The 23,584-nt window shown below is 42.0% G+C and overlaps 1 protein-coding gene across 1 annotated transcript; it reads left to right on the top strand.

Moving 5' to 3' along the window:
• The first annotated feature begins 120 nt into the window (after nucleotides 1-120).
• BTD (biotinidase) lies at nucleotides 121-23,022 on the top strand. The gene is made up of 4 exons (XM_019725985.2): nucleotides 121-262; nucleotides 15,500-15,764; nucleotides 20,360-20,509; nucleotides 21,573-23,022. Exons 2-4 carry the CDS (start codon nucleotides 15,504-15,506, stop codon nucleotides 22,743-22,745), a joined length of 1,584 nt encoding a protein of 527 aa, XP_019581544.2. The 5' UTR covers nucleotides 121-262; nucleotides 15,500-15,503; the 3' UTR covers nucleotides 22,746-23,022.
• Nucleotides 23,023-23,584: the final 562 nt, after the last annotated feature.

Here is a 23,584-nt window from a genome sequence, read left to right as displayed (position 1 = left end):
GTTCCCCCGCGAAAGGAACCTGGAAGACGCCCACACAACTGTGGGACGCCCCCCTCGCCTCTGACTGACAGGAAGAAAGCAACCAACCGCTTTAAACAGCGAGAAGGCAGGGAGGGGGCTAAAATTAGTGGGCGCTCCGGAAGAGATCAGAATGTAAACACGCTCTTCAGTCAGAACCGTGACCTTTTGCAGGCGCCTCCGTTCGCGGAGTCAGAGTGTCAGGCGTTGGAGCTGACAAGACGCTGCAACTTGCACGGCGCAGGTAAGAAGCGGGACCTCGGAGGCCTCTCACCACAGACTGTTATCCTGAGCTTTTTCGGGGCCGCCTCGTCGGGGCGGAAGGAGGGCTAGTGGACGCGGAAGGGGGTGTGGCGCAGGCGCGCGCCGCTGGCCCCGCCCCCGCGGTTCTGGGGGCTTTGGGTCTGCGCTGCAAAGGCTGCTGGGACCGGGGCGGGCTGGATGGCGCCTAGCGTTGGACGAAGTCGTTGTTGGAGCTTGTCGTGCGTCCGCGTTCCACGTGTGCTAGGCTATTACACGCGTTTTGACTTATGCTTTTATAACTTTGTGGCTTTGCAACCCGTGAAGCATATTAACAAACGGATTTACGTTCATTAAAGCCAGAATCGGATGTGTCCCCTTTACATTATAGATGAGGACACTCGCTTTTCCAAGCAAGAGATCAAGTAACTTGCCCAGAAGCATTCGGCCCAGACCAAGCTTCAGATTGCTAGTCTTACACTCTATTCACTGTTAAGCCCTTGGCCACAAGAGATAAGAAGAGCCTCTTGATTCTAGTTACTTTTGACCTTTGTTTTCTCTAACCCTTGCCAAAACCCCACATTACTCTCCACTCTTCTCTTTCCAAAGTGAGAATATGTGGGTTTTTGTAATTCTTAGGTACATAGCCTACCAGGCCCTGCAGCTGATAACCTTTTAAAACACATTTTTGAGTGAACACAATGCTTGCAATGTGCGATTTCTGAGGCTTTTTTTTAGAGTGGAACTGTAAATATGTGAGGATTTGAAGTGTTTTAAAGCAAAGACCAGTAATACGTGGACGGTAGAGAGACAAGAGGAGAGGGGAGTGGGTCATGGGTAGCAAAATGAGTGAAAAGCATCTGAAGTGAAAGGATTTGTAAACCCAGAGATTTTCAAACTATAGGCCTGGACCCTTCCAAAAGATCTTCTCCACATTTCAAGCCCTAATTCCCACCCCAAGCAGAGAAGAGTGAAATAGTCTCAGTTCATCTAAAAAAATACATATGCAGATTTTGCATTTGACTCCAGAATGTATCCATATTTTAATATTATATGATCCTTTTATTTAGGTAAAATAAACATACAATTAAATGTACAGATCTTAAATGTTAGATGAGTTGTGACAATTGTGTATACCTATGTAACCAGCACTCAAAGTAAGAATGACATTTTAAACTATTTACCTGTCAAGTAAAATTGACATTTCAGAAAGATGCAAAACGTTCTTTGTGTGGCTTTGAACGGTCCTTGGTGCAGATTCCCTGTCCCTGTTTGAGAAGTGTTAAAAGTCAAAAACAAATGGACATTGGGCAGCCGGGTGGCTCAGTTGGTTAGAGCGTGAGCTCTTAACAACAAGGTTGCCAGTTCAATTCCTACACGGGATGGTGAGCTGCGCCCCTTGCAACTAAAATTGAAAACAGGCGACTGGATTTGGAGCTGAGCTGCACCCTCCACAACTAGATTGAAGGACAATGACTTAGTGCTAATGGTCCCTGGAGAAACACACTGTTCTCCAATATTCCCCAATTGAAAAAAAAAAAAGTTTGAACAAAAACAAATGGACATCAGCCTTGAAAATTCCCTGAGCAGACAAAACCAGTTTAGTCCTACAACCAAAGCTTAATTAAGCTGATTTTGCAAGACTAACTGACCTAGATCATTTTTTGCTTATGCCTCTGGATATCATAACCAAAACTTGAACTGTTTCCCAAAGTTGATACAAGGTAACCATTGAAAATTCTAATAGTATAAACAGTTACTGCATAAGCTTCTTTATAGCCTACCCCTGAGCCTCATTCCATGTTTTGATTTTTCTTCCTGTTTGCAAACTGTCTTTTTGGTGTGTGTACCATAAACCTTTACTAATTACTACTTCAGTGATTCATTGGGTATATTTATGTATTTCTGAACTTTTGACAGAAGCGTGGACCCCATCCCCTCTGTTAGGTAGTATTGTTTATATTCAGTACCTGTGTGACAGCCTCTACCCCTATTGTATCAGAATCACTTGGAGAGCTTTTTAAACATACAATTGCTTAGGCCTTACCCCACATCTTCTGCATCAGTGTCTTAGGACAAGTTAGGCACCTGTATTTTTTTATAGCTGACACCTAATTTTGATTTGCAGCCCGATTTAACCACCAGCTCTGTACTTATGCTGGAGGCATGAGTTAATAATTAAATGTATGATTGCCTGTTACCAAAGTAATACTATTGATTAATTTGGACTTACAAGTTCAAGATCAGTTTGACATGGGCAGCACAGACCCCATAGATGGTAATTAGTCAGCTCATGGGAACTTGTGTTCACTTCTGTGTCAAAAGAAATACTGACAGAATCACTCAGTATAACATGTGGTGAAACTGAACTATGAATTGGAATAAATTCCCTGAATTCAGACTAACTGGTTTCGCAAAAGGATAAATGCTCAACTGACTGGGTTCTGCCCGTTAGCAAAGGGAAAAGTCAGTAAACTGTTTAAACTTGCTTTCACCTTTACACCTTTCAGTCCAGGATGAAATGTTCCACTGTTCACTTGAGTCTGATGATTCAGCAGAAGTGAGCAAAGTCCTCTCCTGCAGGACTAGCCAGTCCTGGGAGCACCTCCTTTCAATCCAATTGTCATTGCAAGATTTCAGGATTCTTTCGTAATTTATCCAAGGCCCTTTGTGCAGCCTTTGTTAAGGATTAACCACATTCATTATTACTTTTGTGGGTAATTTCATTGTGTTGGGGATTTTACTGGAATTTGATTTGTTTTTGTTTATTTATGTATTGGTGGAAGGAGGTCAAAGGAAGAATAGTTTTAATTATTTTAAAGAAAAGGCTAAAGTAATGAGAGCAGTCAGTTGTCAGAAAGTTTTCATACTGATTATTCTATATGCAGGTTCTAGAACTGAGATTGTAAGTGAGTTAATTGGTGGCTTTCTTACATCTTGGTGAAGAGAATATCTAGGCAACCAGGTAATTTAGAAATAACAGTTGCAACTGTCGTGCCTGGAGAAAATATACTCTCTAACGATTTAAAATGCAGCTCTTATAGGTGGCAGGTAACCTTAGGCCCCAAAATTACGTCTTAATTTTGGTAAACTAAGAAGGACACTAAAAATCTTTGTGATTATTTAAAAGCGTACCACTAGCTAACCCAGTGAGAAGTAATCTCACAAACATTTCATCAAAATATGAAGTAGGTGGTTATTATCAAATGAAGAAATGCATTAGGGGTTTTGTGATGCATTATAGAATGGCTGAAATCAAAGAGGAGAAAACTAAGATGGACTACCTTAAACACAAACAAAAAGCAAGCAACAATAACAAAAGAGGAAATCTGTGTAGATCACTATTCTTAAAACCAACATTGAAAATGGTACAACAGGAAAAGTGCTGTAGGAAATATATCAACATAAACAGAACAGGAAATGAAATAATAAAATGGTTCTTTGAATAAAACAGGTTAAATTGATTTTGTTTGCTTCTCATTATTTTATGGACTGCAAAGTACCAAAGTTTAGACATTGACTTGAAGCAAAACCAGTGAAAAGCAACTTTATTATCAAACTGTCAGGGACCGATTTAATGCCTTTTAGCAGTGGACAGGCACTGGGAGTTTTTCCCAGTGACCTCTAGCCTAGAGAAAAGCTGGGCTCCTGCCCTTGGCCTTGGGCCAGCAAGCCCTTTACCTTTGCTCTGGCATTTTAATGCCAGGGAGAAACAGAGCAAGGAGCACTTCAGGCGCAGAAACTGAAGGAACATTGTTACCCAGTTTTGGCTTTGTCTTTGTCCCTTGTGGGTTTTTTGGGGGGGGCTTTTGTTTGTTTGTTTTTAAGCAAAGTTGTGTAGTTTGACATCAGCAATCATCAGATTGCTGAATAAGGATGTAAAATGCACTAGAAAATGGTGACAACTGGATGTCATGCTATGAGGACATAAGAGACTTAATGTCTAATGGCTTAGAAACCATAATGTAGTATTTCTTAATATGATAGAACTCCACACTTGGGGGTGGTCCATGGGGTTTAAGGGTGGGGGTAGCAGCTATCACCTATGAAACCTGGTGTCAGTATTTAAATGTTTTCTGTTTTCATTTGTTTTCTTCTGTCTTGCCATTAACCTTCATTACATCCCCTTTTTTTTGCTTTTTAAATTGTACTTATTGTTTTGTTTTGCTTTTAATCTGTTCTCTGTGTCAGCAAAACAAAGAATCAGCTCTAGGGTAGAATCTCTGCCAGGTTGGAGTTGGACTGGGGTGTAACCCCAGGTGAGGGACGCCTTCATCATGAGGAACTCAAGCCCTTAAAACTTCTTTCTGCATCAAAACCTTTGATTCTGCATCAAACCTCTTTGGAGTTTAGCTGTGATTCATCGTTTTATTCACTTTTTTATATACTTAACATCTATGACATCTTTCAGACACATGAATAGGAACAAAGATTAATACACACCCGTGTACCCAATCCCTAGCTTAAGAAATACATTTCAAATACATTGGAACTCCCTGTGTATCCCTTCACTATTGCCCTAGAGGTAACCACTACCTTGAATATGGTGTTTGTAATTCCCCCATTTTCCAGGTGATGGACATTTAGGTTTATTTAGCTTTTCAGTGTTATGCACTGTTTTCTCTGACCATCCTTGCATGTCTCCTTGTGCACATGTGTGTTTTTATGTGTATGTATCTAGAGGTGGGTCATCATCAATTTTACTAGCTATCGTCAAATTGGTCTCTAAAGTTGTTGTACCAATTTATACTCCCACCATCTGTATGTAAGAACTCCCCTTTCTCCGCACCTTCAATTGTGGAATGAAAATTTTTTTGCCAAGCTGAAGGATGTGAAATGGCTTCTCATGTCCATTTCCCTGACTGCTGATGAAGCTATGTCTGTATCATTACTGATGTAGATACATATAAATTCAGAGCATTTCATGGAACTTGAGAAACGGATTCTGTAATATGTAGGAAAGAGAAAAAGGCCAAGAATAGATCTAGAAGGCAGAATAATGGCCCCTCTAAGATGTTTACATTCTAATCCCCCAGAACCTGTATGTTAGGTTTACAGGGCACAGGGGAATTCAGGTTGCTCAACAGCTGACTGTGACATGTGGAGATTGTCCTAGATTATCTGGGTGGGCTCAGTGTAACCACCTGTGTCCTTATGAGTGCAAGAGGGACGCAGAAGACCAAGAATCCGAGAGATGGCAGCATGAGAAAGACTTAGCCCAATATTGCTCACTTTGAAGATGGAGCCAAGAATATGGGAAGCTATTAGAAGCTGGCAGGAAGAAGGCACACATTCTCTCCTAAAATCTCCAGAAAACAATGCGGTCCTACCAACACTTTGATATGACCCCAATCAGATCTATTTCAGATTTCTGAATTATAGAACTATAAGATAATAAACCTATGTTGTTTTAAGTCATGAAGTTTGTGATAATTTGTTATAGCAGCAGTAGGAAACTAATTACAATAGACACGATGGTTTCAGAAGAACAAAGTAGAAGGACTTGTCCTACCAACGTAAAGACTTATTTTAAAAATATGGAAATTAAGGTAGTATAGGATTGGTGTTGGGAAGGTAGCACAGGACAGGAACAGGGAGTCCAGAGACAGACGTGTGTGGAAACTTGACATATGGCATTATAGATCACTGGGATAAGAGTGAACTATACTATAAATGGCGCTTAGTGAATATTTTGGTAAATTATCTACTAAAATGGCAGCAATTACTCCTCTCATAATGTGGTGAATTAAGTTGATATACTTTCTCATATTAAATGATTCATCATTCTTGTGATAAACCCAACTTGGTCATGCTGATTTTCTTTTTATACATTAGTACTTAGTTCGTTTTACTATTATTTTTATTTAGGCTGTCTGCATTTGTATTTGAGAGTGAGAGTCAACTATTATTTTCCCTTCTTGAACTATCCTTATCTAGCTTGGATATCAAGGTTATACCATCTTTAAAAACAGTTTTAGAACAATTTGTATAAAATATGTATGTATAAAAAAATGATACACTATGTGTGTTTCCCTTATATGTTTGGGAGCATTCCCCTGAAAAATAGACCAGGATTGGTGCTTTTAGAGAGAGGCTTTGGTAATTTAATTCTTCTGTAATTGGTCTGCTTCATTTTTCTATATTTTTTGGACTTAGTTTTGGTAAATTTTATTGCCTAGAAAATTATGCATTTTATCCACATATCCATTCAGCATACATTTGTTCCAGAACATCCAATATTCAATTCTAAAATCTCTGTTGTAATCATAGCTATGTTCCCTTTTAATTTTTCTTTATGTTCATATATGTGTTTATTGCTTTTGTCCTTAATCAGTCTTGATAGAGGTTTGTTTATTTCATTAGTCTTTTCCAAGAATCAGTTTTGTTCCCAGGGCTTCTTGTAGTAATGGCCAGTTCCAGAGCTGAGCCAGGAAATGTATAAGATAAGCTGGGACGTCTTTTAACGTCAGATTACAAAGAAGCTATCAGAAACTACTAGGGCTATGTCAAGAGGAATCAAGAGCCAACTTGAAGAGACTACCGCTGGCCAAGGATGGGATAGTTTGAGTTTCAGTAATGAAAATAATTGTAATGGAAAGAAACCTACCAAATATGTTTAAATCCATGAGTTCATAATGATATTTTTTAAAAATTGATCACCTTCAGAGAATAATAGAGAACAAATTTATTATCTTAAAAACTGATTTTGAAAGGAATGGGAGAGAGAATCTAGCATTTGTCCTGCCTTTCTTATATGAACTGTACCACTAGATAACAAAATAGTAGATAAAATCTTTTTATAAAAGGTATTCCAATTAATAAGTAAAAATGTAATGCTAGAATACCAGCATTTCACAACACCCAAGGAATAAAGGTATGAGCATAGTACATAAAGTACTATGATCATGAAAAGGGAGCCAGACATGTGCTTCGTGAGGAAAGAACACACTACCACCCGTAGTCTTGCCAAAGTGATGGAAACTGAGTCTGATTCAGTCTTTGGATCTGGCTGCCAATTTGCAAGAAATACCAAGGAAAAGAAGAAGAGTTTGAAATTTTTGCATGTGCAAAAAAGCAAAATCCATTCTGTTGGAAAATCTGCAAGTCAAATGACCAGGCTACTTCGGCAAGTTGATTTTAAGAAAATAAAAGGAATGGAAAAGGACCCATAAGTTCAAAGAGAGTTAAAGGGTATATCAATTGTTTTCAATTGGGAAGACTAAACTATGATGCTTAGGGATGCACATTGGGTGAAAAGCTTTTATTTTTTTCTGAAGGAAATAATAAGTATAAGAGAGTAATGGTTACTTGGCCACTTATGGGTAGAGTTGATCTATTTCAAAAAACAAAACAGGACACCCAGGATTCCCAGTTAAATTTGAATTTCAGATAAACAATGGCTAATTTTTTAGTGTAAGTATGTCCTAACATACTTGTTTACCCAGAATTCAAACTTAACTGGACCTCCTGTGTTTTATCTGGCAAAATATTGATTTCATTCAAGATGGCAATGCAGCTTACTTCCCAGCCTTCCTTGTAGCTAGCAGGAGTCCTGAGTCCTTGTGTGGGCCAAAGCAATTGAGATGAAGTCAGTGGACAGGGTTTTGGGGAAAGATGACTGAACCAGCAGGTACCCACTTACTCTTCTTCCACACGGCATGGTACTGGTGTTGTGGCAGTCCTCTTGTAACTGCAAGGTGACTCTGTCAAGTTTGCTTCTATCTTCACCAAGAGAGAAGGATCCCGGGTGGTAGGTAACATCATGGAGCTTCTACCTTTGTCAGGTTTTGTTATCAGAATTTTATCACCTCATAAGAAAAACTTTTCTTCTTTTACTATGTTCTGGAACACTAAGTAACTTTGGGATTATCTGCTCCTTTACAGTTAGTGAGAATCCCTCTGGAAACTATCTGGGCCTGCTTTGAGGGTGAAGGATAGGAGGGAATATTTGTTATTTCTTCTGTTATTGTTGGCTTGGTTCAGTTTTCTCTTTTATCTGACGTAAGTTTTGCTAAAATGCATTTTCCTAGGAAATTATCCATTTTATCTTAGTTTTCAAATTTGTCAGCATAGAATTGAATGAAGAGATTGTTCATTATTATTTTAACTTCTGCATTCATAGATATTTCGTCATTACTACCTATTTGCACATTTTTTCCCTAATTAGATTTAGCTACATAGATGACTTACCTATATAATTGTGTTTTGTTTTCTTCCCAGGAGCAACCTCTTGGGCTTATTTATTAGTTCCATCATTTTTCTATTTTCTAATTTATTAATTTCCATTTTTATTTTATTTCCTTCCTTCTGCCTTCCTGTGTACTACACTACTCTTTTCCCTATTTTATAACTTCCATGTTCTCAAGTTTATAACATTAGCATTGTGTTATATAAACATAATCCTCATATTTACTTTATATTTAAGGCTCATTGTCAGTTCTTTTGCCATAGTATTTCTATTTACGTCTTGGTTGGCAGAAGTTTATCCTCTGTGCCTTGTTGTTTTTTTTTAAGGAGGGCACAGCTCACAGTGGCCCAGGCAGGGATCGAACCAACAACCTTGGTGTTATCAGCACCACGCTCTAACCAACTGAGCTAACCGGCCACCCCGCCCTTGATCTTTATATTGGGCTTCCCAAAGGATTCTTATTTCATCTTTAAATATCAGGAATTTTACTAGGCTATGTCCTGGTGTTGACATTCTCTTCCTTTCTTTCCTGAATTTTGGTGTGTCCTTTCAATCTATAAATTTAAATCTGCTTTTATTTCTGGAGCGTTTTCTTCAGTTCCGTCTTTAAATATTCTTCCTGAATTATCTATTGCTGTATAACAAATTAACCTTACCACACATGTAGTAGCTTAAAATAAGGCCCATTTATTATCTCCCAGTTTCTGTGGTTAAAGAATCTGAGCATAGCTTGACTGGGTCCTTTGCTCAGGACCTGACAAGTCTACAGTGACGATGTCAGCTGGGCCCCCAGTCTTCCCTGAGGCAGAGTCCTTTCCCAAGCTCAATTGCTTGTTGGACGAATAATTTCCTTGCAGCTATAGAATTCCCCCTTGTGGCTTGATTCTTCAAAGACAGCAGGAGGGAAAGTGTCTAATAGAACATCTATCAACTACTCCTTTCCTATTTGTTTAAAATCAGGAACTTTATTTAAACAAATGAAAACCAGTAACAACCTGGTTCTACAGTGATGTCCTCTCAAGGCAAAGAGAAGCCCTGAATCTTTTAACTGACCTCCATCAAATTGTTTTGGGGAGGTTTTCCCTCCACCAGTTTTAGTGTTTAAATACTTTGCTGCTCATAGTCACTAAATATGGTAGAAACACTTTGAAATCGGCCACATTCTATCAGCCCAATTGGAGAGGTACCTGGGAAATAGAGATGATGGTTTGAATTCATGTGTCTTTCTTTCTTTTGACTCTAGGACTAGTTAGTGGTGAGAGTAGACTAGAAAGCAGGTCTCCTGGCTCCTGGTCCAGCCCTCCTAGCACATGTTGAAGAACTGGGGTAATTTATTAGTCAAGCCTTCAAAGGCCACTGTGGAGTCTTCAATGCAGCTGCAGCAGAATTAAACAGAAATTCGAAGTAGTACTCCCAAGGGAAATCCCGGTGGTCAGACCAGAGCAGAGGATTCCCAAATACGGGCATGACACTGAGACACCTGGAGGGCTTGAACACACAGATCCCTGGACCCCCATTTCCAGAAGTTTTGATTCAGTAGTTCTGGGATAGGGCCTGAGAATATGCATTTTCCAGCAAATCCTAAGTGATGGAGATGCTGAGGTCCTGGCCTGGGGTCACATTGGATGAACCGCTGGGCTAGAGGATAAAGGCAGGTAGCACCTGTATTCTGACTCCTATCTTTCCATCACCGTGAAGATAGCATTTTATCACCTGCTTTCACTGTTTTATGTGACAGGAAGATAAATTGAAATAATGGATTTTAAAATGGCTTGAAAACGTTACCATGGAAGAGGTGAAATGTAATGTGGCATCAATATAACATATTGTCCCTATGGATCCCTTAACTCGGCCAAATTTCCCCATGCGTAGTGCTGTCTGTCACAGTGTGGTTGGGCTGCATCTCTTTGCACTCCGGTCAAATCTTTGGAGTGTATGACTGACTATAAGAGAAGAAATCACAGCACATTTAAAACTTGTGACTATAGAAGATGCAATAGGTCCTGGGAACATGGCCAATAAACAACAGCTTTTATGAGACCCCTATCTAGCAAAATCAAATGTTTTCTGGTTCGTTTGTTTTTTAACTGTAAAAGAGATAGATGAAGTATTAGAAATGAAAAGGAGAAGCAAAGGAGGGTAAAAGCCACCCATTTACTGCTGTAAGAAAGAAGCATTGTTATTGTGGTACTTGGTGAATGATACTCAGTTTGTCCACAGGGTGGCAGTAGCAAACCTGTAGCCTCAGTCTCAGCGGGGGCTCTTTTCTGTCTGCACAAAATGAACTGGCCTTACTACATTAAACACCTGGGCATTTCAGGAGAAGTTTTATTTGACTTAAATTAGGAAGATAGTATCTCGTTTGAGGAAAAGGAAGATAACTTATATGTAGGTTCAAGTGTCAGGATCCCTTGATTGCTCATTGAGTGCTCTAAGATAAATTAGTCAACAGAGCAGAAAGAGGCCCTAAGCAAAGACGTGGCCCAGAGTTACACTTCCATATGTCGCTCTCTCTCTCTCTTTTTTGAAGATAAATAGCTGGAATTTTTTTAAAGGTGAAGTCATAACTTCCCAGTTCAACTAGGAGGACTTGGTAGCTTATTCACTATTCCTTGTAAGTTCAGCCTCGAGTTTTGACGTCATCATCAGTTGCCACTCACGAGTGTTTACACTTGACTGTTCCCACCGGGACATCAAAAGTCTTGGTGGGCGTGGGTTTGCATGAAGCTGTTCAAGCTGAAATCATTGTTGGGCTTCTTGTTCCAGAGGCCAATTATGGACAAGCTAACAAGCGAACTTCTAGCATCATCAGGAAAGAAGCAGAAAACAAGAGGCTTTCTAGGAACTAAAAGGTCTCTTTTGGGATTTCTTTAAGTTGAGATTATGTAAATTCGATGGATGTGGACATTATTTCTCCTTATGTAAAAGGAATCACGAAATTCATGAGAATAGGTTTAAAAATATTTGGACCCCAATAAACTTCAATTAAAAAAAAATATTTAGAAGTTTACAAATGTTTTTCTTGGCATTCTGTCACATGTACTTAGAGACGTATGCTCTTCTGAGTCCTAATGATTTATCAGGTCCCTCAGGCTTTGTTCCTGAGGATGTGACATTTCCTCTGCTGATTCTTCCTGCTCCTTTCCCAGTCATGGGACTGTTATTCTCCCTGACGTGTAAAGAGTGACAAGTTCTTTTAGTAACAAGATCAATAGGTCTATATATAAATTTTTAAATGTATATACCTGCCTCTGAAATTATCTTATTAAGAATATCTTAATAATAATCCTTTCATTTTATTGCAAAAGACACTATTGTAATAGCAGGGCTGGGAAGGAAACACAGCTATTAATAATTATCAAGATGAATCATTTAAAAAGGTGGAGAAAAAAAAGTTCCTTGTGTGTAAAAATATCTAGTGATTGACATGTTGCCAAATTTCCACAAAATAGATTTCCATGTAATTTAGACTGATTTCTTTTCCTCATAGACCACAGGAACCTTCCTGATCAGGATTAGTGTCGGGGGAACATTTTGCATTATGAAACAAGAAGCAGGGGCTTCTGTAGGGCAGTTAGACCATCAGGATGCTGGCTAAAGATGTCACTCCAGCAATGCTGTCCCCACCCCATCAATGATTTCCTGTCTTCTGCATCATGCCTAGTGACATACTGTAAGGTCTTTTTGGTGTTTATTCTGCAGGCGGTGGGGAGTCGCTGGAAGATCTTGAGTAGAGTGTCATGATTGACTCCAGCTTTAACTGGATCTCGTGGGCTGCTCTAATGAGATGAGAATGGAAGAGGACAGGGCAACTGCAGGGAGGTGTGCGGAGGCCAGTGAGGGGTCCCCTGTTATTTTGCTCTGCGCCCCAGGTCCCTGGGTTCCAGCCAACTCTTCTCCTTGCTGTTTCCTGAACCTACCTGGCATGGGTGGACAGAGCCCCTCTGCCTGGAGCACTTCCCCCAGGCATCCATCCACATGACCTCCTCCCTCAAACACCACCTTCTCATTGAGGCCTTCCCTGCCCATACCGCTTAAAATTGTCCCCCACCCAGGCCAGGCCTCCCTCCTCCTTCCCTGTCTTTATTTCTCCTCTGCATGTATCACCATCTCACATATTAGGTATTTATTTGATTGTGGCTGGTTTACTCACACACCTAGAGTGGGCACTCCACGAGGAAGGGCTGGGCTTATTCAGTGCTGTATCCCTGACGCCTACCCTTGCGTCGGGGGCACAGTCCGTGTCCCATGGATGCCTGAAGTGAGCCATTCTGCCTCTGCTGTTCCCGGACAGTGGGATTCAAGGTGCTTCACGAGCTGATGCCCCCATCTCAGAGGGCTGTGGTGAGCAGAGTGTAAGAAGCAGGGTATGGAAGCACATTGTTGCCTCAATGGTGCATTCATTCCAGGCCCTTCCTGCAGGTTTGTCTCATCTATCAAATGCCCTCCAATGCAAGAGGGGGCGTAACTACCTTTTCAGACTGAGAACACACCTCTCTCTAGTCACTGTTTTGTTTGTGGTCTAGGTCCTGGCCAGCTCTGAAGATGAATTAATTGCTGGATTCCAAGAACCTCATGACTTTCCAGAGCCCCCTTGTTTCCAGGGAGCCCCCACAGCTCCAGCCCACCTGTGCATGCTATCATGAGCCCTGCATGTGGTAACCGCTGAAAACCATTTGAGTGGTGTCTCAGCCCTTCCAATCCTGCCCCCTTTAACACCCTCCTCTCCTGCCTGCCGTGCCCTTCAGAGTCCCTGCTCTGACCTTGTTTGTTTTTTTTCTGAGACAGTTGTGTGGAGCCAAATAAAGAGGGAAAACCAGCACTTGCAAACGTGGTTAAGATGGCTGCTGTTTCACCACTCCTGGGGAAGAGAGAACTGTTGTTCCTATTTTTATTATAATTACTCATTCTCTCCTACCTCATTAAGCTTGCTTCTTCCTAGCAGGAACACCTGGTTGAATCTGCATAACCTCTTATTATTGACCCACCTTTGTTCACACACAAAGGATGGCCACCTACAGCTCTCCTACTAGGTTCCTTTTGTAAATAATCTAAATTTTATTTTCTCAAAATAGAAAGAAATGTGATAACTTGCTGGTTCCACGGTTTCCTTGTTTTGCTGGATTGCAAGTCCCTGAAACTTAAACAAATGTTCTGTGTCCCCAAATCGGTGGTTTACAGCTCTTAGTTGAGAAAGGGGGATGTCGTGAAGGCTACTCGTGGCCCCAGGGACTCCTGACTTGCCTCCACCAGGCACAGGTTCACGTGCCTCTCCCCCTTCCTCCCCAGCCTCAGTTTCCCCACCTCTTAGTGAGGCCATAGCCTTATTCTCGACTTTATTAGCATTGTGACTATGACTTTGAACAATCTCTCCCCCAAAACCACTCCCCATTATCATCATTATGAAAGAAGAGATGGAATGGAACATAGATTTTGAGACTTTTAAAAGTCTTCCTTGCTGGTCTTCAGAGCCAAAATTCTGATTATAAAAGCTTATCAATTATACTTTTGTTTCAACTCAAAAACTCATGACTGCTCGCTCAAAGGCCCCTTATTCTCATCTTAAAACACTGTTGACGGTGTACACCCAAGAGGAATGGCAACAAGTGCTGAGGTTTGGTATTTGGATTGTACATTTATTCCCGGGAGAAAGAAGTAAGAGTTTGGAGGGGGCAGGTTTGGGGGAGCAGAATGCCACTTATTCTGGAAAGTATTTGAAATTCTGAGGATTCTGACGGAACCTCCCTAGTCCTTGTTCTGTTGCTGAAAATAATTATGGTTACTTTTGTTTCTGGAACTCCTGAGAGGAAAAAAAAAATTGCAGCCTAGATGGTTTAGTTTTGAAATGCAAACACAGGAGTTTATGAGTCAGACTTGGGCAGGGTGTCCTTTTCTTTTTAAAGAGTGGCAATATGATTCCTCGATTTGTCTTTGTTCTCTTGATGTTTAATCTGGGCGGTTGGTTGGCCCCAGCACATCTCCACGAGGCCCCACCTTGGCACACCACCTGGTAAATCTGTGTGCCAGAGGAGCGGCTTCCGCTGGGAGGCCAGGCTGGTTTTCAAGGCAGAATTGGACTATTCATTCTAAAACACCTAGTATCACAAAAGGACTAGAAATAAAAACTCCCTTTCTTGGGGGAGAAAGGCACAAGGAAGTGTCATTGTAAGTGACTTAATTTACTTCTAATCTCTTACGGGAGGAGCTACAGAGCTGAGTTTACTTTCTAGAAAATTCTAGTTTATTTCTAGGTAATTGCATTTCAGCGCTGCAAAAGGATTTTCTTTCCAAATGAGTAAGCTTTCGAGTAAGAGTTTTGGAGGCACAGAGACAGAGGTTGAGAAAGTGATGATGGGCAAGGCAATTGTGAAGGTCAAGGAGGGGAAAAAAAAAAGTCAGGCTTTGTTTGGGAGACTTCCTTTACGTGTCCCTAACAGAGTGTGATGTGGCATTTAAGTAGAAGTCAGCAGCCTCTCTGCACCAAACAAAGAAGGCTGTGCTGCCTAAAGGGAGCCTTACTCTTTATATTCATTACTAACCAAAGAAATGCACGGAGAATTTTAAACCACCAGGTTTTTACGGCTGGGAAAGCCGAGCTGTACTATTAGGATAATGGCAATCATAGCTCCTATAGACAGTTGACCTGTATGTGTGTGTGTGTGTTGTGTGTGTGTGTGTGTGTGTGTGTGTGTAGAGGGCAGGTGGTTGTATGTGGACTATGTCACAGAATTAGGGAAAAGAATCGGCATGATTATTATTGCCTAACACGTAAGTGTACAGCTAGAGAAGTGAGTAGTGACACAAACACTGCGTCTGTTTTGGAAATGTTCTAAAACCAGACGATTAACACAGTGAGCCATTTTAAACAGAGCTTGCTATGTGTTTGGAGAGAAACACATACCCTTTTATTAGAAACATGAAACAAACTCTTTGAGCAGCAGTATCATGGCGGGTAAGTTTAATTGCTGGGATTAATAAATCACAGTTGCAAAAGTTAAATTCTTGGCAGGATTCTTTATTCAGCTGTTTTCCCCTGGCCTCATTACATTCCAGATTTATGGTCTGCATTATGTCTGGAGCCAGCAGTCGGCTGGCTTTTCTCCTTTGCGGCTGTTACATGGTGGCGCTGGGAGTCCACACCACGGAGCTCTGCGTGGCCGAAGATCACGAGACTGACTGTTACATGGCCGCCGTGTACGAACACCAGTCGATCTTGAGTCTGAACCCTCTAGCTCTCACCAGCCGCACGCAGGCTTTGGAGCTGATGAATCAGAACCTCGACATCTATGAACAGCAAGTGATGACTGCAGCCCAAAAGGCAAGACGTGCTCCTGGGTTAGAGCCTCAGCTGGGCTCTCAGAACAGGGCAGACTGTTCTTTAGCCCTCAGTCGGGGGTTCCAACAGCACCTCTGGCAAATCGGTCCATCAGGTGAAGCTGAGTTGAAGTAGTCAGTTGGCGAGAGTCTTGCTACTCAGAGAGTGGTCCATGGACCAGCAGCATCCGCGGTGCTTCGGAGCGTGTGAGAAATGCAGACTTGGGCCCCCTCCCCAGATTGCTGAGTCAGAATTTACATGTTAGCAGGATCCTCAGGTGATGCTTTTCACCTCAAGTCTGAGAAGCTGCGGCTAGATCCCTGGTTCTCGAATGTGGCTGTGGGAGGAATTGCTTGGCCAATTGTAAACAAATGTGAGTGCCTGGGTTCCCCACCTGCAGAGCTGGATGGGGCGTGGGCTGGACATTGGGATTTTTAAGGCTCCCCAGTAGATTCTGATAGGCAGAAAAATCTGAAAACCACCAGGCATGATGGCCTCTCTTATACTCTGAGGGTTTCCAAGGTGAACGGAAATAGCAAGCATCCACAGAAGTGCCATTTGCTGCCTTCAGATTATTTGGGGTTCATTTCTGGTCTCGGCGCCAGGACTGAACAGTCTTGAGAACTGGATCCAGACAGCACTGAGCCCAAAGGAACAAAGGGAGGTCGGTGCCAGCCTTTGTGAAGGCTTCCTGCTGTTGGCCCACATTTCCCACTCTTGCCAGGAAGGGTGGGGCAGAGAGGGAAATGTGAGTGCCAGATGTTACTGTAAGAAAATGCCCTGTTGGGAAACCCATAACCAAAGGGAAGTTTGGGTTTTAACCCTGGTGGTGGGGTGACCAAGCCCAGCAGTTTGAGGAGGCCCTGCTCAGCCTCAACGGGAGGTACACTCCATGTGAGCGAAACCTCCTTGTGTCTGCGAGTTTAGAGGGCAGAACCAGTCATGCCATCCAGTCCTGTCCCTGTCTCTGATCAGGGTATTGGGATTGCCTGGACTGCCACTATCTATGGCTACGTTGAAAAATTCTAGCCTATAACGTGTGTACGCATGTGTGTCTGCACACACACAAACACACCCCTAATGTTGGAAGGGAGCTTAAAGACCTGGTCCAACCTCTTCTGATGAGTGACACTCTCTCTTTTGTTCCCAACCTGCCATCCATTTTCTCCTTGAACACCTTCAGTGACCCAGAACTCCTGTCTCACAGGTCCACTGCTTCCAGTTGAGGACAGTGGGAACTTCTGGAAAGGTCTTCCTTTCAATGAGCAACAGTTGGCCTCCCTGTAACTGCCACCCATTGTTCTGTCCTCTGAGCTAAACAGAGCAGACTGAGTCCCTTACCACAGCATGCCACCTTCAGGTTTGAGGGCTTCATGGCCCTCCTTGCGTCTCTCCCCCAGGCTATATATCCCTACTCCCACCCACAGTTCTTTGAGAGGTGAGGTTTTCAGACCTTCCACCAACGACTTCCTTGGTTATCTCCCTGCCCACAGCTCTGCATCGTTCTCCTAATTCTGCCTGACGAGAGCCGGATGAATGAGATCTATCATCACTCTCATTCTAGAAAACTTTGGGCAGTCACATCTCACTGTGAATTCATAAGACGCTTGCTCCCAACTAAAACTCCTGAGCTTTCTCTACACACACACAGGCACAAGCTGCCATTTCCATCCTGTACTTAGAAAGTTGATTTATTTCAATTGAGAGCATGACTTCACATTTATGCTCTTAAATTTCATCATCCCAGCCTGTTGGACTATTTGGGGATCTTTACTGACATCCAGCATTTCAGTTACTTCCTTGTCATTCACACATTTGATGGACACGTCACTTATGTCTACGAGTAAACAGATCCCACGCTGTGGCCTCAGACCTCCTGATGTGCATTCTCTGCACACAAGTGCTTCCTTGCATGCCACGAAGTGTCACCCACCTCTAACTCTCCATCCTGTCACAAGACCATTTTAAGACATTTGGCAACTGCCATCCTGAAACCCAGAGACTGACTGTAGCATCCCCCTGCATTTTAATAACCTGCGCCCAAATGAAACATGTAACATGTTTTTGTCAAACCTGTGCTATCTGAAAGACATCATTCCTTCTCTATTTGTGGTCCAGAAGCAGAGAGGGAGTTGTTGATCTGATCATTTTAGTGTTTATAGATATCTTGGCTCCCCTATGTGATTATATGTAGCAAAGTAACTTCTAAGACAAATTGATACCAAGCATATGTCAGAGTTTTATATCAAACTTTTGATAAAGGTAAAGTTTCCTGAACAAGTCAATTGAAATATTTTTCTCTTGGTGGAGGCATTTATAGGGAAGAAAAGTTGTCCAGCTTAAAGATGTTAGGCTAGTCAGTCACCTGGGTGGGCAACGTTAATTCCTCAGGAATTCTTGATCTCATGAAGGTCTATCAGAAAATTGCTCAAGCCATTTTCCAGGAATGCTACTTACTTTCTAGAATGTTCCTAGAATGGATTGGTAATCACATCAGACCCATTTACTGCCCCCGCTCAGGTTCGGTTCCTCTCCTCACTCCTGACAGATATGTATTCTGTAAATGCAATTCAATTTTAATATTAATCTGGTATGTATACGTAACTTAAATGTCATTGTCCATAAAAAAAAAACCATTCAGTGCTCTCAAAGTTTTTTTTTTTAATACAGGAAAATATTTGTCTAAGTGTAATTTTCAAAAAGTTAAAAACATGGCTCACACAAATATAAAATGAACATGTGTCAAAGCTTTTATTTAACTCATTAATCAATGAAGGAACCAGTAAGATGGTAAAGTTGATTCAAAAGAGAGTTCTGTGTACCAGTCACATGAATGTTGAAGTGAATTTGCTAGGAGATACAAACTGGCTCATATCCTGCAAGGCAATGAAATTATAATCTTTAGCATAATGTTTTATTAAATAACAAAGTCAAACAGTGGTACATTCACTAGATAAATGATCCTTGAGCGAGGTTAATCAGTGCCCTAGTATATCCTAGAAAGGCATACATTCCTCATCTCGCTTTGTTTCCAAGTTTGCGATATTTTTTTCTTTACAATGTAATAAGATGACCAATCTCATACTACACTGGAGGGAGTGTACATTGGTACAGTCTTTTTGGAAAGCTAATTGGCAGTATATGTTAAGAACGTATAACTTTTCATACCCTTGACTAGTATTTTCACTTATAAGACTTATTCTAAAGAAATAACCAGAGATCCAATCAAAGATTTGTGTAAATACTCATTCACTAAGTGTTTTGAGCACATTGTGTGCAGATGGTCACCACAGTTTTCTTTTTCATACAAAAAATTGGAAACAATTCAAATGCCCAATAATAATAAACTGTGGTGTTCTCTTAAATATAATGTGGCAATTACAAATGATATTTTTGAAGGTATCTTTATAGTCTTGATGCTCTACATAGTGCAAACGTCAGGATGGAAAAACTATATATTTATTATCTCAATCATATACATACATACTGAGAGAGGCATAGGGAGAAAATGAAAACAGCCAAGATATTGACAAAAAGTATCTTCATGTGACTGCTTTTGTGAATTCTTGACTCATGTGAATTCTTTATATTTTTGTCCAATTTTTCCACAGTTAAACTTTTGAAACTTTTATAACCACACACACAAAAAAATAGAGTTTTCACTGCATTCCAGAAATAAGTGACCCCAAGTGCCTGTTATTTTTGATTATTCATGTCTTCTCTGCATTCTTCCTGCCCTTTCACTTTGGGGCAATGTTTCAGGCTTGACATTTGAAGCCTTGTAGGTGGAGATTAGCAGAAGCATGAGGCCCTGCTGCTGAGAGCTGAGGGCTGCCCTGTTTATTTGGATTTTCCTAGGTTGTTGCAGACATCACATGGAGCCCAGGGGTCTCCAGCTGTGCGAAAAGGCCGTTAGTGGGTTCAGGAAGCCACAGGTAAAGGGAGCTTTCTAATTCCCAGTTGGAGAATTGCAAGTTAGAGCAAGTCCGTGTTTCTGTGCTGAAATCAACACACGTGACTTTTAGCCACGAGCTCAGCGGCTCCCAACCTTGGCTACACATTGGAATCACATGCAGACCTTTAAACAAACACCGTTGCCAGGGCCCCACTCACGATCGATTGAGGCAGACTTTTTGGGTGTGGGCCCCGGCATCACCCCTAAGCCCTAACCAAGGGATGTTTTTACAGAAATGACCCATCTGATTTAGATGTGCAATGAAGGTTAATGAGCCCAAGATTCAAGGCCTTTGATAGCTGTTCCCATCTCCCATTGCACCACCAAGAACTCCAGACCCCTATTTGCTTGGCATACTCCTGTTCCTTTCCACCCTCCTTCCTTAGACATGCGCCAGGCACAGTTAATGGTTGTTTTTAGAGGACTTTGTCTTTTGTCCCTCAGAATTAGGCCAAGTGAGATGGCTTCCCCAAGACTAAGATCCCTGATGAAAGCTCAGCCACCATCTTTTTATCTCTGGTTCCTGGTACATAGCCATTGCTTGATGGCTGTCAGAAGGTGAATGAAAGAATGAGTAAATGAATGCAGTGATGCTTCCCATTGTCTGATAACATACTATAATTTGATGTTTTTGACTTAACAGGGTGTACAGATTATAGTGTTTCCAGAAGATGGCATTCATGGATTCAACTTTACACGAACATCCATTTACCCATTTTTGGACTTCATGCCATCTCCCCAGTTGGTCAGGTGGAACCCATGCCTGGAGCCTCACCGATTCAATGATACGGAGGTATGTGAGGGTCCCAGCCTTCCTCCTCAGTAGGTGAGGGCATGCGGAGATGAAACAAGCCAGGGGCCAAAAGCCAAGACATGATAAATGCGGCTGAAAGGGAACCCTAGGATCCTGAGAATGAAACCCAAACTCCCCAAACTCCATGTGCCACACATTCATCCAGTTAAAGAATGTCTGGTACAACGAAGCATTTACTCATGTATGGGTTATTCTCTTTATTAGTTACACAAGAAATACATGAATATATGCTTATTAAACAAACAGAAGTAAAAAAATGAAAGCCCACCTTCAATGCACCCCACCCCTTATTCTTCCCTTCCTATAAAAACTGCCATCAACAATTTGATGTGCATCCAACTGTATTCTTTTATGCATTTTATAATTATTAGCCTCTTTTTTTAACTCTATGGTTATTTTTTAAACTCTTGCTATTATAAGCAATGTTTCAATGACTATACTTGTACATATATTATTATAAACATGTCTAAGCTTTTCTGTAAAATAAGATTCCTAGAAATGAAATTTTAAGTTATTTTAAACTGCCAGATTTCCCCTTTAAAAGATTTTGAGGGGTGGCTGGTTAGCTCAGTTGGTCCAAGTGTGGTGCTTGTAGCACCAAGGTTGCCGGTTCGATCCCCACATGGGCTACTGAGGTAGGCCCTCCTTAAAAAAAAGATTTTGATTTTACTTTACATCCCCCGTAATAGTGTATGAGTGCTTGTTTTCCCACCCTTGGGTCAATGTAAGGGAATAATCTTTTGAATTTTTGCCAGTCTTATGAAGGTGAAAAATATCTCACTGTTATTTTAATTTGCATTTCCTTGTTACTAACAAGGTTGCACATCTTCTCAGATGTTGGTTGGCCATTTGTATTTGCTCTTCTAGGAATCACCTGTTCATATCCTTTGAACATTTTCAGTAGTGGTTGCTTTTTTTAGTGATTTATGATAGCTGTTTACATATTATGGACACAATACAGGGACTTTTCTATTTTTAAATTATGGGGCAAAAGGCAGGATTTTAAAATTCCACTTATTTATACCTTTTTTTCCTCCTCTAGGTCCTCCAGCGCCTGAGTTGTATGGCTATCAAAGGAGATATGTTCCTGGTGGCCAATCTCGGGACGAAGCAGCCTTGTCATAGCGGTGACCGAGGGTGCCCACGTGATGGAAGGTACCAGTTTAACACGAATGTCGTGTTCAGTAATAATGGAACCTTAGTGGACAGCTACCGCAAATACAACCTCTATTTTGAGGCAGCTTTTGATACTCCTCTCCAAGTGGATCACACCATCTTCGAAACCCCTTTTGCTGGCAAGTTTGGCGTCTTCACTTGCTTTGATATATTATTCTTTGACCCTGCCATCAGACTCCTCGGAGACTCTGAGCTGAAGCATATTGTGTTTCCGGCGGCCTGGATGAACCAGCTCCCGCTCTTGGCCGCTATTCAGATTCAGAGTGCTTTCGCCATAGCCTTTGGTGTCAACTTGCTGGCTGCTAACATCCACCACCCGTCTCTGGGGATGACTGGAAGTGGTATACACACCCCTCTGAAGTCCGTTTGGCACCATGACATGGAAAACCTCACAGGTCACCTTATCATTGCCAAGGTAGCCAGAAATCCACAGGGTCTCGTTGGCACAGAGAATGCCACAGATACAATGGACCCATCCCATGGGAAATTTTTAAAAATCTTAGCAGGTGACCCATACTGTGAGAAGGATTCTCAGGAAGTCCATTGTGATGAAGCCACCAAATGGAACATGAATGCTGCCCCCACGTTTCACGCTGAGATGATGTATGACAATTTCACACTGGTCCCCGTGTGGGAAAAGGAAGGCTATCTCCGAGTCTGTGCGAATGGCCTCTGCTGTTCTTTACTTTACCAGAGGCCCACTTTGTCCAAAGAGCTGTATGCCCTGGGGGTCTTTGACGGCCTTCACACCGTGCACGGCACGTACTACGTTCAAGTTTGTGCCCTGGTCAAGTGCGGTGGTCTCGGCTTTGACACCTGTGGGCAGGAGGTCACAGAGGCCACCGGGGTTTTTGAGTTTCACCTTTGGGGGAACTTCAGTACATCCTATATCTTTCCCATGTTGCTGACCTCAGGGATGACCCTGGAAACCCCTGACCAGCTCGGCTGGGAGAATGACCACTATTTCCTGAGGAAGAGCAGACTGTCCTCTGGCCTGGTGACGGCGGCCCTGTATGGGCGGTTGTATGAGAGGGACTGAGGAAAGTGTGGGGTGGGCCCTGGCCGCTACGTGGACAGCCCTGCCCTGGCACAGGCCACAGCTCAGAAGCACTGGGACCACCCTGGCGGCTGTGGGAGGAAGTAGGGGAGGCAGATTCCCCAGGATCTCATCCTCTGAAATTCAAATTACTGAGACATTTGCTAGTATTTTCTACTCACGTTTGTCTTTTTCAGGCCACATCTTCCTCAGCAAATCTCTCATTACACAATTGGTTTTAAGAGCTAAAACAAAAATAAATGTTTTATCCATCCACGAAGCAGTGGGGTGTGTGTGTGTGTGTGTGTGTGTGTGTGTGTGTGTGTGTGTTTGTTTTCCTTGTTCTTGTTGATCAGTGACACACCCAAGACGTACAGGTATTTCACAATCCTCAAATATTTTCTAAGGGAAGAAACAAACTATCAAAGCAAAAGCTGCATGAGAAATGGCTGCCAGGGGCCCTTTTCCATTCTGGTTGACCAGAATTCTGTCCAGATGAAATGGTGACAGCAGAGCCACCAGCAATACCAGAAATGTGGATCTTCAAACAGCTTTTAAAAATAGAAGGGACATTTCCCTCACATCTGCCTTTCTGTCAGTAAACGGAATGTGTCGGGCAGGACTCAGAATAACTGGAAAGAAAGAGTGCAGTGCCCCAGAGACAGGCACTGGAAGAAAGTGCTGAAGAGAGGGGCAGCAGTGGGAAGGGATGAGTCATAGGATTCTTTCTGCACCACGTGTCTCATCCAGGGATTCCAGGGAACTTAATAAATCACACCAGCTTTGGGCAAGAGCCTTACAGTTTCCCATCTGTGAGGGATGGAATGGTACTGGTAGATTCG

This window comes from Rhinolophus sinicus, linkage group LG10 (assembly GCF_036562045.2).
Source record: "Rhinolophus sinicus isolate RSC01 linkage group LG10, ASM3656204v1, whole genome shotgun sequence".
In the NCBI taxonomy this organism is placed as follows: Eukaryota; Metazoa; Chordata; class Mammalia; order Chiroptera; family Rhinolophidae; genus Rhinolophus; species Rhinolophus sinicus.
The sequence above is the reverse complement of the archived record's forward strand: the minus strand, read 5'-3'. Positions and strand labels throughout refer to the sequence as shown.

What these genes read in the sequence shown, in the direction of transcription:
- BTD (XM_019725985.2), top strand. Translation starts at nt 15,504, where the DNA reads ATGGTCTGCATTATGTCTGGAGCCAGCAGTCGGCTGGCTTTTCTCCTT. An exon ending in TGATGACTGCAGCCCAAAAG is followed by an intron (nt 15,765 to 20,359) that starts GCAAGACGTGCT and finishes TTGACTTAACAG; the next exon opens with GGTGTACAGATTATAGTGTT. An exon ending in ACCGATTCAATGATACGGAG is followed by an intron (nt 20,510 to 21,572) that starts GTATGTGAGGGT and finishes TTCCTCCTCTAG; the next exon opens with GTCCTCCAGCGCCTGAGTTG.